A 16,699-nucleotide genomic window follows, 5' to 3' on the forward strand; every position below is an offset into this window, starting at 1 on the left:
TACATTCTTTCTCCTTGTTTGGTTCTTGTCCTGGTGTACTGAGGACATGGTGCATTATTTTACTGTTTGGGGCTTGTCCTCACGTGCTGGGGACATGGTGCATTATTGTACTGATTTAAGTGTTCGGGGTTTGTCCTTGTGGTACTGTAGTCTTCTTTTATTCAATAACAACCTCATTTGCTCATATTGCCAGGAAGTCGCTAATTTATATTAAAATAGATCATGAAATAGATACTGATTTCTTGTTGTTTAATGTCAAGTGTTGCTTGATCAAGGGGCTAACTGGACGTTCTATAGGTCGGGGAGGGTCACTAGAATCAACTTCTGGATACAGAAAACAACGGAGATGAAATATCATTGGGTATTTGGAATAAATATAATCCGATAACAGACATCATATTATCAAAATAGAAATGTAAAATAACATCATGCTTGATTTGGCAATATTAATATATGCAGAAAAATCTCAAACTTCAGTTTATATGAATTACCATAAAACATAACGGTGTTAAAGCCTTATAACACAGAGTTGTTATAATTCCTCACCAAATTGGTTCAAAATCTTTACTGCATGCAAAATCCTGGTATTCATTAATACACATTAAGAATATTGCACTGTCTATTTACCCAGACATTGAGGAAATAGAATATATATACTTGCTGACCACTACCTATCCAGTTTCTGTTGGTCTTTAACATTGTTTTCTGCCAGTGTAACCAGAGTGACCTTCAGAAATGTTCCCATCCACATATCATCTGGCCATCGATCCATCTGCCTCATGTCAATTCCGTTTGAACAGTACACAAAATACTCAAAAAATCTGTCTTAAAGTTTTCAGCAGTGTTTGATGGAAATAATGCATGTCTTGTCTCTTTTAAATAAAACCCCTGATTGCTGGCAGCTTTTTCTTTACATGATGTGATGGGGATTTGTGCTAAGATAATAAAACGTTGACGGCTCTAAAGCTTTCTTTTATATTTGTTTTTTGGCACTTTGACCTTTGACATATTAACCAAGTTGTATTAGGTCACAAAAGAATTATAAACAGAAATGAAGTAGTGACTTGCATGATGTTCGTACATCATGCTTATGCCCTTTTTGAGGCAGAACAGTGCAGTTTTCGTTCCGCCCCGTTCCAGGTTGTGTAACAGCGGGTGTGATAAGTCAAATAGACTATAAATAATAGGAATGGCGAAGTAATATTGACAAAACTATGATGATGGATTACAGCAGACTACAGTACAGAGTATTTCTAACAGCAATATGGCAATTCTGTCCACTGGATTTTTGATGACTTCCTTGTCATCAACATGGCCATTGCGATCTCGCAACCATGGCGAACCCAGTTTAGATGGATGGCACAGTGCCGTGATGTCGTGTCGAGGTTAGGGGAAACACTGAGATGGTGAAGTGTCTGGTACACCCTTCTCTAGTGTCCTTTCAGTCATTTACCGTAGCAACATCAAGACAAATGCTATTTTAAATAGTCCGTCTCTCCAGGTGTTTTGTGTCATGTGGCTTGGGTAATTTTCATTTCCATGGTAACAGTTTCTTCAGATGTGTTTTTTTGCTGGCTTCCATCCTGTCCAACTTCTTGAGTACCGGTGTGCTGAACCTTGCTTAATCGGACAACCTCTTCTGATAGCATCTCCAGATCCTATTCAAGAAATGAAAAATTAACACTTAAATGAGGGAAACAAATTAATGGATAAAATACAATTTATTTTCTAAAAGCAACAAGATGAGTGATGGCCACAGCATGTCGACTCCTCTGACAGGAAGGTCCTAGTGCTAGGGACTTCATCAGCAATATGTCCATCTTTCTGATCAATGATAATCTAAACAACAGAATCAACACAACAATACTAACTCATTAACCCATAAAGACACATTTGAACTCTTCCAATTCAAAGGTTGGAATAGGTCATTATGAAATTTCAGGGGTGAAAGAGTTAATACTGCTAATAGGGATGCTAATATCAATAACATTGGCCTATATTTTTTTATCTCACACACAAAATACCAATATTCAATACTGCTGACACAGAAGTCATTACTGACAACAGACCTCAACACTGATATCTCAGAGGACACCGGGCTCATGACTGAAGGGTGGCGGTTCAAGTCATGTCACAGCATTGTGTTATATATTTGAGCAAGCAACTTTACTCCACTAGTTCCAGTCTACTAAGCTGTAAATGAGTATATGGTTGGGCAGTGATAGAGTTGTTGAAAGCTAGCTGTGAGCGCTGAGATGGCAGCACCGGCTGTATGCTCCCCAGGAAGTTGAAAAAGATATTGGTGGGTCGCAAAGGCCCTATAAGCACGTATAATAATTTGTAACCGTACATTTGGCTTTGTTTATAGCCGGATGATTCAACCTTCTTAGTTAGTTCCCACCAGTGTAGAGTCAGTGTAGATTTCCCATGCGAAGACATTGTTAAGATAACCAATGTCAAATTATTGAAAGGAATAAGTATCCCTGACAAAGTCAGAGTATGGGCAGGTCTAGATATCCCTGACAAAGTCAGTGTATGGACAGGTCTAGATAGCCCTGACAAATAAGTCAGTGTATGGACAGGTCTAGAAATCCCTGACAAAGTAAATGTATGGACAGGACTAGATATCCCGGACAAAGTAAATGTATAAACAGGTCTAAATATCCCTGGCAAAGTAAATGTATAAACAGGTCTAAATATCCCTGGCAAAGTCAAGGTATGAACAAGTCTATAGATATCCCTGACAAAGTAAATGTATAAACAGGTCTAAATATCCCGGACAAAGTCAGTATATGGACAGGTCTAGATATCCCTGACAAAGTAAATGTATGGACAGGACTAGATATCCCTGACAAAGTCAGTATATGGACAGGTCTAAATATCCCTGACAAAGTATATGTATGGACAGGACTAGATATCCCTGACAAAGTCAGTATATGGACAGGTCTAGATATCCCTGACAAAGTCAGTATATGGACAGGTCTAAATATCCCTGACAAAGTCAAGGTTATGGACAGGTCTAGATATCCATGACAAAGTCAAGAAATGGACAGGACTAGATATCCCTGGCTAAGTAAATGTATTGACAAGTCTTGATATCCCTGACAAAGTCAAGGAATTGACACGACTAGATATCCCTGGCAAAGTAAATGTATTGACAAGTCTAGATATCTCTGACAAAGTCAAGGATTGGACAGGACTAGATATCCCTGGCTAAATAAATGTATTGACAAGTCTTGATATCCCTGACAAAGCACAGGTATGGAAAGGACTAGATATCCCTGGCAAAGTAAATGTATGGAGAAGTCTAGATATCTCTGACAAAGTCAATGAATGGACATGACTAGATATCCCTGGCAATGTAAATGTATTGACAGGAATAGATATCCCTGGCAAAGTAAATGTATGGACAAGTCTAGATATCTCTGACAAAGTCAATGAATGGACATGACTAGATATCCCTGGTAAAGTAAATGAATGGACATGACTAGATATCCCTAGTAAAGTAAATGTATGGACAGGAATAGATATCCCTGGCAAAGTAAATGTATTGACAAGTCTTGATATCCCTGGTAAAGTATTGCTTTGACATGACTAGATATCCCTGACTAAGTCAAGGAATGGAAAGGACTAGATATCCCTGACAAAGTCAGTGTATGGACATGACTAGATTAAACTTTCAAAGTCAGTGTACCGACAGTTGTAGATATCAATGACATAGTAAAGGAAGGGACAAGAATAATAGACTTCCCAGACAAAGTCAAAGTATCAGTGGCGGATCCTGAGAGGAGTTTTGGGCTTCAGGAAACCCACCCAGCCTGAGAATTTTCTTTAAAAATCATGTATTTTCACCATTTTCCTCAATTTATCCCCACATGGAAACCTCCCCTGGAAATTTGAAAAAAAACCCAGATAGGTCTCTGGATCCACCACTGGGTAAGGAAAGAACAATAGATAATCCTTACAAAGTCAAGGTATGGAAAGAACAATAGATAATCCTTACAAGGTCAAGGTATGAAAAGAACAATAGATAATCCTTACAAAGTCAAGTTAGGAAAAGAACAATAGATAATCCTTTCAAAGTCAAGGTATGGAAAGAACAATAGATAATCCTTACAAGGTCAAGTTATGAAAGAACAATAGATAATCCTTACAAGGTCAAGGTATAAAAGAACAATAGATAATCCTTACAAAGTCAAGGTATGAAAAGAACAATAGATAATCCTTACAAAGTCAAGGTATGGAAAGAACAATAGATAATCCTTACAATGTCAAGGTATGGAAAGAACAATAGATAATCCTTACAATGTCAAGGTATGGAAAGAACAATAGATAATCCTTACAAAGTCAAGTTAGGAAAAGAACAATAGATAATCCTTACAAGGTCAAGTTATGAAAGAACAATAGATAATCCTTACAAGGTCAAGGTATAAAAACAACAATAGATAATCATTACAAGGTCAAGGTATGGAAAGAACAATAGATAATCCTTACAATGTCAAGGTATGGAAAGAACAATAGATAATCCTTACAATGTCAAGGTATGGAAAGAACAATAGATAATCCTTACAATGTCAAGGTATGGAAAGAACAATAGATAATCCTTACAAAGTCAAGGTATGGAAAGAACAATAGATAATCCTTACAATGTCAAGGTATGGAAAGAACAATAGATAATCCTTACAAAGTCAAGGTATGGAAAGACCAATAGATAATCCTTACAAGGTCAAGGTATGGAAAGAACAATAGATAATCCTTAGAAGGTCAAGTTATGAAAGAACAATAGATAATCCTTACAACGTCAAGGTATGAAAAGAACAATAGATAATCCTTACAAAGCCAAGGTATGAAAAGAACAATAGATAATCCTTACAAAGCCAAGGTATGAAAAGAACAATAGATAATCCTTACAAAGTCAAGTTAGGAAAAGAACAATAGATAATCCTTTCAAAGTCAAGGTATGGAAAGAACAATAGATAATCCTTACAAAGCCAAGTTAGGAAAAGAACAATAGATAATCCTTACAAGGTCAAGTTATGAAAGAACAATAGATAATCCTTACAAAGTCAAGGTATGAAAAGAACAATAGATAATCCTTACAAAGCCAAGGTATGAAAAGAACAATAGATAATCCTTACAAGGTCAAGGTATAAAAAGAACAATAGATAATCATTACAAGGTCAAGGTATGGAAAGAACAATAGATAATCCTTACAAGGTCAAGGTATGAAAAGAACAATAGATTATCTTAATACAAGGTCAAGGTATGAAAAGAACAATAGGAATCCCTGACAAGGTCAAGGCTCAGGACAATAGATAATCCTTACAAGGTCAAGGTATGAAAAGAACAAAAGATAATCCTTACAAGGTCAAGGTATGAAAAGAACAAAAGATAATCCTTACAAGGTCAAGGTATAAAAACAACAATAGATAATCATTACAAGGTCAAGGTATGGAAAGAACAATAGATAATCCTTAGAAGGTCAAGTTATGAAAGAACAATAGATAATCCTTACAAAGTCAAGGTATGAAAAGAACAATAGAAAATCCTTACAAGGTCAAGGTATGAAAAGAACAAAAGATAATCCTGACAAGGTCAAGGTATGAAAAGAACAATAGATTATCTTAATACAAGGTCAAGGTATGAAAAGAACAAAAGATAATCCTTACAAGGTCAAGGTATGAAAAGAACAAAAGATAATCCTGACAAGGTCAAGGTATGAAAAGAACAATAGATAATCTTACAAGGTCAAGGTATGAAAAGAACAAAAGATAATCCTGACAAGGTCAAGGTATGAAAAGAACAATAGATTATCTTAATACAAGGTCAAGGTATGAAAAGAACAAAAGATAATCCTGACAAGGTCAAGGTATGAAAAGAACAATAGATTATCCTAATACAAGGTCAAGGTATGAAAAGAACCATAGATAATCCTTACAAGGTCAAGTTATGAAAGAACAATAGATAATCCTTACAAAGTCAAGGAATGAAAAGAACAATAGATAATCCTTACAAAGTCAAGTTAGGAAAAGAACAATAGATAATCCTTACAAAGCCAAGGTATGAAAAGAACAATAGATAATCTTACAAGGTCAAGGTATGAAAAGAACAATAGGGATCCCTGACAAGGTCAAGGCTCAGGACAATAGATAATCCTTACAAGGTCAAGGTATGAAAAGAACAAAAGATAATCCTGACAAGGTCAAGGTATGAAAAGAACAATAGGAATCCCTGACAAGGTCAAGGCTCAGGACAATAGATAATCCTTACAAGGTCAAGGTATGGAAAGAACAATAAATAATCCTTACAAAGTCAAGGTATGAAAAGAACAATAGAAAATCCTTACAAGGTCAAGGTATGAAAAGAACAAAAGATAATCCTTACAAGGTCAAGGTATGAAACGAACAATAGATAATCCTAATACAAGGTCAAGGTATGAAAAGAACAATAGATTATCTTAATACAAGGTCAAGGTATGAAAAGAACAAAAGATAATCCTGACAAGGTCAAGGTATGAAAAGAACAATAGGTATCCCTGACAAGGTCAAGGCTCAGGACAATAGATAATCCTTACAAGGTCAAGGTATGAAAAGAACAATAGGTATCCCTGACAAGGTCAAGGCTCAGGACATAATTGAAATGGAGAAGTGTATAGCCAAGGAGCCTGTTATCCTCAAGGGAGCTCGGTCTTATCATCAGCCCACTGCTAAATCTTACAAACTGCCTTACAGAGCCCGGGTAGGCCTAACAGTGGCTACTATATTGATTTGACAGGAGTTGTATGTTCTACGGGGCTGTAGCACTAGCCTACGTAGTCTTTCTTCTCTATCAAGTGTATATTAACACATCGGCTGACTTCTAAAGGACTGCACTACATAGACAGTCACCAAGACCATCGTAGGTGTATGTCACAGGAAATTTAGGATTGTATGTTCAATTGACACAAATAAAACATCATTCTGTTTTTTGGGTTGGGGGTGGGGGTGTATTAAAAGGTTTGGCAAATGGGGGAGATATGATGGTGCCTTGTTTACAATCTGCCAGGATTAAAGGAAAACATAAAATATAACAGTAGCTTTTTGTTGTTGTTATGCATATCAATTACTGTGTACCAGGTAATTCTCTGGTTTGACTGGGCTAAAACTTCCCCAGTAAACAGTAGATCATTCCATCTTAAATGTAATGATTCATTCACATCTAATATCAGAAAAATCTTTTTAGACTTCTTTATTTGGCAAAATTGGATTCTTCTGAATGATGTATTTTTGGTATTCGCTAAAGGAAACCCGAAAGTAGCAGGCAGGACCATCAATTATACAGGATCAGCGAAACATTGTTGGCTGCCTGAACACTGTATCAGCCACAGTACGCTCCTTTGCTCCAGATCTCAAGGAGATTACTTAATTTCAATTAAAGCTGAGTAATACAGAGTGACAGGGACATAGATTGAGCGGATGTGTAGAGGCGGGGAATCACATGTCATAACTTTGTATGATATATTAACTTGAAATCAATTTGATTTTCCCATGAATATTATTCTTATATGCAATGATACAAGAGGATGAAATTTCATTGGATGTTTTCATGCAGATCATTAATTGCGATACATATAACTGGAGTCGACATCATTGGAGACACGTCAGTGTAGTGGTAGGATGCCGGCTCGTGACCGAAGGGTTGCGGGTTCGAGTCACAGCACTGTAATGTATCTTTGAGCAAGATACTCTACTCCGATGGTTCCAGTATACTCAGCTGTAAATGAGTACGTGGATGGGCAGTGCTAGAATTGTTGAATGCTAGCATTGAGCGCTGAAATGGCAGCACCGGCTGTATGCTACCTGGGAGTTGAGAAAGATATTGGCTGGTTGCAAAGGCCCTATAAACACGGATAATAATTTGTGAACCGCTTTGAGACAACCTACAAACTAGGTTGTGATAAAGCGGTATATTAAAACCTTGATTTATCATTATGATTATTCTTTATATAATATTAACACTGAATATGTAGGTCAGAGTTTCAACAAATATAACATTAACACTGAATATGTAGGTCAGAGTTTCAACACAAATAACATTTACACTGAATATGTAGGTCAGAGTTTCAACAAATATAACATTAACTCTGACCTACATATTCAGTGTTAATGTTATATGTAGGTCAGAGTTTCAACACAAATAACATGTACACTGAATATGTAGGTCAGAGTTTCAACAAATATAACATTAACTCTGACCTACATATTCAGTGTTAATGTTATATTTGTTGAAACTCTGACCTACATATTCAGTGTAAATGTTATTTGTGATGAAACTCTGACCTATATATAACATTAACACTGAATATGTAGGTCAGAGTTTCAACACAAATAACATGTACACTGAATATGTAGGTCCGAGTTTCAACACAAATAACATTTACACTGAATATGTAGGTCAGAGGTTCTACACATATAACATTTACACTGAATATGTAGGTCAGAGGTTCAACAAATAATCAATCCCTGTGAAGTTACCTCCTAACCTGACAGGGCTTATAAAGATTTCTGTAATACATATCAGCCTGTTACTAAGTTTCATTTTAAGCAAAACAGAAAGCCTTAACTGACTGACATATGGCATGCACATTAGGACAATGTATTTACACAGGAACATAGTGTCAAGTCAAGATGGTAGCTCAAAATAATTAAAATAATAAAAACAAGAGGCCCATGGGCCTTAACGGTCACCTGAGTCCTACAGTATTTATTTTTGTTGTTGAAATATGTACCAATTTGAGTAAAAAATTGTTCAGTATAAAGTTAACTTAAGTTTGTCAGGACCATGAGCTGATCATTCCTAGACTGGTTTTCAGTTAGATCGGCCTATTAGAGCTTTGAAATAGTTTTTCAAAATGGCGGCCATGGTGGCCATATTGGATTTCTGATCGATCCGAAAAATAACAACACTTTGTCAGGACCATGAGTCGATCATTCCTACAAAGTTCCAGTTCAATCGACCCAGCAGAACTTGACTTTAAGTTTGAAATAGTTTTTCAAAACGGCGGCCGTGGTGGCCATATTGGATTTCTGATCGACCCAAAAAATAACAACACTTTGTCAGGAACATGAGTCGATCATTCCTACCAAGTTTCAGTTCAATCGGCCTAGCAGAACTTGACTTTAAGTTTCCCGAAAAATAACAACACTTGGTCAGGGAGATGTCAGTAACCTTCCCATGAAATATTAATGAAATCCCTTTGCCAGTATTTCAGCTGAAGTTGAAAATGTAAAATGTTAACAGACGACCGACGATGGACGATGGACGAAGACGGATAGCAATAGGTCACTTGAGCTAAAGCTGAAGTGACCTAAAAACCCACAATAACAGTCAACGTACAACAACAGAGTAATACCACATGTGTATTACTACAGTACTGTACCATCCAAAGTGACAACGGAAGGTCCCCCACTGAATCAATAGTCTACCTATATCTCAGCATTCACATATACATAACAATCTAACGTCGTCTCTGCTTAATGTCATCTGCTGCGTCACAGTGTATACATAGCCCTATCACACGACAACCAATGTAAACATTACCTAACTAACACACTCTTGTCAAACACTATCACTATACTCCAAGTGCAAACTTGTATGAAAATATCACATCTCTCAGTATAAACTTATCTGACACTATCACAACTCTCAGTATAAACTTGTATGACACTAACACAACTTTCAGTATAAACTTGTATGACACTAGTATCACAACTCTCAGTATAAACTGTATGACACTATCACAACTCTCAGAATAAACTTATCTGACACTATCACAACTCTCAGTATAAACTTGCATGACACTGAAACAACTCCCACGATAAACTTGTATGACACTATCATAACTCTCAGAATAAACCTATCTGACACTATCATAACTCTCAGTATAAACTTGCATGACACTGAAACAACTCCCACAATAAACTTGTATGACACTATCACGATTCCCAGTATAAACTTATCTGCCACTATCACAACTCTCAGTATAAACTTATCTGACACTAACACAACCCCCAGAATAATTTGTCTGACACTATCACAACTCTCAGTATAAACTTGTCTGACACTATCACAACTCCCACAATAACCTTATCTGACACTATCACAACTCCGAGTATAAACTTGTCTGACACTATCACAACTCTCAGTATAAACATGTCTGACACTATCACAACTCCCAGTATACACTTGTCTGACACTATCACAACTCCCACAATAAACTTATCTGACATTTTCACATCTCTCAGTATAAACTTGTATGACACTATCACAACTCTCAGTATAAACTTGTCAGACCCTATCACAACTCCCAGTATAAATTTGTATGACACTATCACAACTCCCAGTATAAACTTTTCTGACACTGAAACAACTCCCAGTATACACTTGTATGACACTGAAACAACTCCAAGTATAAACTTGTCTGACACTGTCACAACTCTCAGTATACACTTGTATGACACTGTCACAACTCCAAGTATAAACTTGTCTGACACTATCACAACTCTCAGTATAAACTTGTCTGACACTGTCACAACTCCCAGTATAAACTTGTCTGAAACTGTCACAACTCTCAGTATAAACTTATCTGACACTATCACAACTTCCAGTATAAACTTGTCTAAAACTGTCACAACTCTCAGTATAAACTTGTATGACACTATCACAACTCTCAGTATAAACTTGTCTGACACTATCACAGCTCTCAGTATAAACTTATCTGACACTATCACAACTCCCACAATAAACTTGTATGACACTATCACAACTCTCAATATAAACTGGTCAGCCACTATCACAACTCCCAGTATACACATGTATGACACTGAAACAACTCCCAGTACACACTTGTATGACACTGAAACAACTCCCAGTATACACATGTATGACACTGAAACAACTCCCAGTATACACTTGTATGACACTGAAACAACTCCCAGTATACACTTGTATGACACTGAAACAACTCCCAGTATACACTTGTATGACACTGAAACAACTCCCAGTATACACTTGTATGACACTGAAACAACTCCCAGTATACACTTGTATGACACTGAAACAACTCCCAGTATACACTTGTATGACACTGAAACAACTCCCAGTATACACTTGTATGACACTGAAACAACTCCCAGTATACACTTGTATGACACTGAAACAACTCCCAGTATACACTTGTATGACACTGAAACAACTCCCAGTATACACTTGTCTGACACTGAAACAACTCCCAGTATACACTTGTATGACACTGAAACAACTCCCAGTATACACTTGTATGACACTGAAACAACTCCCAGTATACACTTGTATGACACTGAAACAACTCCCAGTATACACTTGTATGACACTGAAACAACTCCCAGTATACACATGTATGACACTGAAACAACTCCCAGTATACACATGTATGACACTGAAACAACTCCCAGTATACACTTGTGTGACACTATCACAACTCCCAGTATAAACTTGTATGACACAGAAACAACTCCCAGTATACACATGTATGACACTGAAACAACTCCCAGTATACACTTGTATGACACAGAAAAAACTCCCAGTATACACATGAATGACACTGAAACAACTCCCAGTATACACTTGTATGACACTGAAACAACTCCCAGTATTCTATTACAAAACTCCACTGTGATCTTGTGAACTCACAACACCTTCCCTGTTGTATAAATATGGCATTACCAATTCTCATAACTCATAGTGTAAGCTTGGCCTGACCAAATCAAGCTGATGTGGTCGACAAAACCCACTTATAAAGACTTAACTACAGCAATTTCACATGTTGCTGAGGAAACCTTATTTGTAATATATTGTATTCTGTTTGATGTAGCAGGTCATTACAAATATTCAGGTCACAAGGCAATAATAAAAGGTTGTAAAATAGTTGTGTGTGGGAACATTGAACACCTGGACTGAAGTAGAGGTCTGTGTGTCGTTAACCTTGTTGGATAATTAACGACTCTCCTGACCGTAATATAAAATTCATCACATGTGAATTGCATCTGTTGCCGCATTAAGTGAATCTACAATAAGATTGTGTGTCATTATGATATGACCCTTGATTACCTGGTTTAGGTGTCATCTGCTAGCTGTCTCCTGGGCAAATGGATGATAGCCATGGATCATAGCAAATAAGATTTAAAAATTATAACCTCAAAAAGGCAAATAGCTTAAAATGACAGGAAGTAAAACCTAGTTTATATTTATTTTTTACAGACAGGGGAGGTTTGAGTCACAAAAACATTTCGGTAAAATAGAGGTTAGATGTTTTTTCCCCAACAAGCCCAACCCCTCTACCACCAGGGGGCCACACCATTCATCCCTTTAACCGTAAATCATGAGTTTGTCTGTTAAACTTATCCACAATTTTACCTAATCAGCATCACCCTTCAAAGAGGAGAACATCCTAAACATAAAGAATAACCCCAATAATTTGATTAGGCCCTACCCTTTTCGCAGCAAAGAGGAACCACTACCGTCATTTATACAACATTAAGTTATCTTGGCCATGATATGCTACATGTCAATGTAAGATTTAAATCTCTTTATGGTACCTATGGTATAGTCTTTTAAATGCCCCCACCCCCTTGATCCCTATAGCTACCTCTCTGTCCACAAGATTTAGTATCAAATACAATTACCTATCATGTGAACTGAGAAATTATGAAAAGTGATGTAGAATTAAGACAAGAGGCCCAAGGGCCTTAGCGGTCACCTGAGTTATATCATAGGTACTGGTAGCTTTATTTTATTGTTTAGATGTGATGTGGAAATCAGCATGTAAACTAAGTGAAATACAATATACTTGTCATGTCGTCAAAGGATAAGAATTTTAAAATATTTGTAAATGCCCCGCTCTAACCCCTGGGGATGGGGCAGGAATCCCAAGTTTACAATGTGATACTGTCATCCACCAAAGATGATTCTGACCAAGTAAAAATAATTTCCAACAGAAAATTGTCAAAATATACCCAAAAGTGTTGTTTCCCTATATAAACTATAGTAAACTTTACCCACTCCCCAAGGGAGAACGGATAGCTCGGGGGTCCTGAAATTTACAATTTAAATAAAGCCCCTGATGATCTTTCCATNTTGTCAAAATATACCCAAAAGTGTTATTTCCCTATATAAACTATAGTAAACTTTACCCCCTCCCCAAGGGAGAACGGATAGCTCGGGGGTCCTGAAATTTACAATTTAAATAAAGCCCCTGATGATCTTTCCATCCATGCAGAGAAAATGACTGTAGTATAGGACTCGAGTCTTGGGAGGAAGATTTTTGAAAAATTGGTTAAATTTCCCTTTGGGGCCCCGCCCTGGCCCCTAGGGTTGGGGTAGGAATCTCAATTTTACAATTTAAAACCATCTTCCTTCAAGGATAATTCTCAAAAAGTAAAAAATAATTTCCAACAGAAAATTGTCAAAATATACCCAAAAGTGTTGTTTCTCTATATAAACTATAGTAAACCTGACCCCCTCCCCAAGGGAAAACGGATAGCTTGGGGGTCCTGAAATTTACAATTTAAATAAAGCCCCTCATGATCTTTCCATCCATGCAGAGGAAATGACTGTAGTACCTCTCAGCCTGGAGAAGAAGATTTTTGAAATATTGGCTAATTTTCCCTTTTGGGCCCAGCCCTGGCCCCTAGGGTGGGTAGGAATCCCAATTTTACAATTTAAAACCATCTTCCTCCTCCAAGGACAATTCTCACCAAGTAAAAATAATTTCCAACAGAAAATTGTCAAAATATACCCAAAAGTGTTGTTTCTGTAATAATATAAACTATAGTGAACTTGACCCCCACCCCAAGGGAGAATGGATAGCTCGGGGTCCTGAAATTTACAATTTAAATAAAGCCCCTGATGATCTTTCTTTCCACGCAGAGAAAATGAGTGTAGTACCTCTGAGTCTGAAGAAGAAGATTTTTGAAATATTGGCTAATTTTCCCTTTTGGGCCCCGCCCTGGCCCCTAGGGTTGGGGTAGGAATCCAAATTTTACAATTTAAAACCATCTTCCTCCTCCAAGGATAATTCTCACCAAGTAAAAATAATTACCAACAGAAAATTGTCAAAATATACCCAAAAGTGTTATTTCCCTATATAAACTATAGTAAACTTGCCCCCCTCCCCAAGGGAGAACGGATAGGTCGGGGGTCCTGAAATTTACGATTTAAATAAAGCCCCTGATGATCTTTCTTTCCACGCAGAGAAAATGAGTGTAGTACCTCTGAGTCTGAAGAAGAAGATTTTTGAAATATTGGCTAATTTTCCCTTTTGGGCCCCGCCCTGGCCCCTAGGGTGGGTAGGAATCCCAATTTTACAATTTTGAAGCCTTATCTACCAAGGATCATTCTGATCAAGTTTGAAAAAAATCCATCCACTGGTTCTTGAGAAGAAGTTGAAAATCTAAAAGTTTACGCACGACGGACGACGACGGACGGAAAGCGATTAGAATAGGTCCCTTGAGCAAAGCTCAGGTGACCTAGAAATATAAAAGACATGATAATATGGTTAAGTAATGTAGGGTTTCACTACAAGGATTCCCCATGCAGAGAAAATGACTGTAATACCTCTGAGTCTGGAGAAGAAGATTTTTGAAATATTGGCTAATTTTCCCTTTTGGGCCCCGCCCTGGCCCCTAGGGTTGGGGTAGGAATCCCCATTTTACAATTTAAAACCCTCTTCCTCCTCCAAGGATAATTCTCACCAAGTAAAAATAATTTCCTACAGAAAGTTGTCAAAATATACCCAAAAGTGATGTTTCTGTAATAATATAAACTATAGTGAACTTGTCCCCCACCCCAAGGGAGAATGGATAGCTCGGGGTGCTGAAATTTACAATTTAAATAAAGCACCTCATGATCTTTCCATCCATGCAGAGAAAATGACTGTAGTATAGGACTCTGAGTCTTGGGAGGAAGATTTTTGAAAAATTGGTTAAATTTCCCTTTGGGGCCCCGCCCTGGCCCCTAGGGTTGGGGTAGGAATCCAAATTTTACAATTTAAAACCATCTTCCTCCTCCAAGGATAATTCTCACCAAGTAAAAATAATTACCAACAGAAAATTGTCAAAATATACCCAAAAGTGTTATTTCCCTATATAAACTATAGTAAACTTTACCCCCTCCCCAAGGGAGAACGGATAGGTCGGGGGTCCTGAAATTTACGATTTAAATAAAGCCCCTGATGATCTTTCCATCCATGCAGAGGAAATGACTGTTATACCTCTGCGTCTGGAGAAGAAGATTTTTGAAATATTGGCTAATTTTCCCTTTTAGGCCCCGCCATGGCCCCTAGGGTTGGGGTAGGAATCCAAATTTTACAATTTAAAACCATCTTCCTTCAAGGATAATTCTCAAAAAGTAAAAAATAATTTCCAACAGAAAATTGTCAAAATATACCCAAAAGCGGTGTTTCCCTATATAAACTATAGTAAACTTTACCCCCTCCCCAAGGGAGAACGGATAGGTCGGGGGTCCTGAAATTTACGATTTAAATAAAGCCCCTGATGATCTTTCTTTCCACGCAGAGAAAATGAGTGTAGTACCTCTGAGTCTGAAGAAGAAGATTTTTGAAATATTGGCTAATTTTCCCTTTTGGGCCCCGCCCTGGCCCCTAGGGTGGGTAGGAATCCCAATTTTACAATTTTGAAGCCTTATCTACCAAGGATGATTCTGATCAAGTTTGAAAAAAATCCATCCACTGGTTCTTGAGAAGAAGTTGAGAATGTAAAAGGTTACGCACGACGGACGACGACGGACGGAAAGCGATCAGAATAGGTCACTTGAGCAAAGCTCAGGTGACCTAAAAATATAAAAGACATGATAATATGGTCAAGTAATGTAGGGTTTCACTACAAGTACCATATTCATGTCAAGTAAATAACTGTGACCCCCTGTATCAATTTAACAAATGGTTTATTATTTCATAATATTCGAAACCTAATTTTGGAGTAAACCCTATTCTGGATTTATTTAATAACATGTAATATTATAGATTTATTGCAGGTATACTCTGAAACAATTAACATACAGCATCCTGCCCAAAATATATGTGGTTTCCCAAAACATTTTCTAAATTTCATGCATTTTGTTCCTATTTCTAACCTTTCAATTTGAATGTACATTTGAGAGAAACTTTATATACAATTTTGATTTTCAGTCATCATTTCTGTATAATGACAACCGCATTACCATTAGAGGTGTTCTCCCCAGCTGTTTACTTAATCATATCCATTGTGCTCATGAAGAAAAACACTTTCATTTCATCTTGGGTGATGAATCTACTTTTTATACGCCCGTCGAAGACGGGGACGTATTATGTTATCATGTGGGCGGGCGGGCGGGCATGCGAACGATGTCTGCTCGATATCTCGAGTAATTATTAACGGATTAACTTCAAACTTCACAACAAGGTTAATTACCATGAAAGCTCGGACAAGTTCGATAACCGCCATTATCCGACCGTAATTATTGGAGTTATTCCCCTTGGTTTCATTAATGCGATGCATGCGTTCCATGATGTTGTATTGCACTCATTGATCTACCAGTTATGTTGAATGATTTCTCTTTTAATATCAATTACTCACAAATACTTCATATATTTCAATCATACAAACAACTGCTCATTCAATGTGTG

General features: G+C 37.2%; 1 protein-coding gene across 2 annotated transcripts in view; it reads right to left on the minus strand.

Moving 5' to 3' along the window:
* Window positions 1-234: 234 nt before the first annotated feature.
* Window positions 235-16,699, minus strand: part of LOC110447283 (GRIP1-associated protein 1-like) — a 54,285-nt gene continuing 37,820 nt past the window's right edge. For both annotated transcript variants that reach the window (XM_021492981.1, XM_021492904.1), the window contains exon 29: window positions 235-1,658. In XM_021492981.1, coding sequence (XP_021348656.1) covers window positions 1,512-1,658 — 147 coding nt within the window. In that variant the 3' untranslated portion in view covers window positions 235-1,511. The remainder of the gene's footprint in view (window positions 1,659-16,699) is intronic.

This window comes from Mizuhopecten yessoensis, unplaced genomic scaffold (assembly GCF_002113885.1).
Source record: "Mizuhopecten yessoensis strain PY_sf001 unplaced genomic scaffold, ASM211388v2 scaffold39, whole genome shotgun sequence".
NCBI classification, from domain to species: Eukaryota; Metazoa; Mollusca; class Bivalvia; order Pectinida; family Pectinidae; genus Mizuhopecten; species Mizuhopecten yessoensis.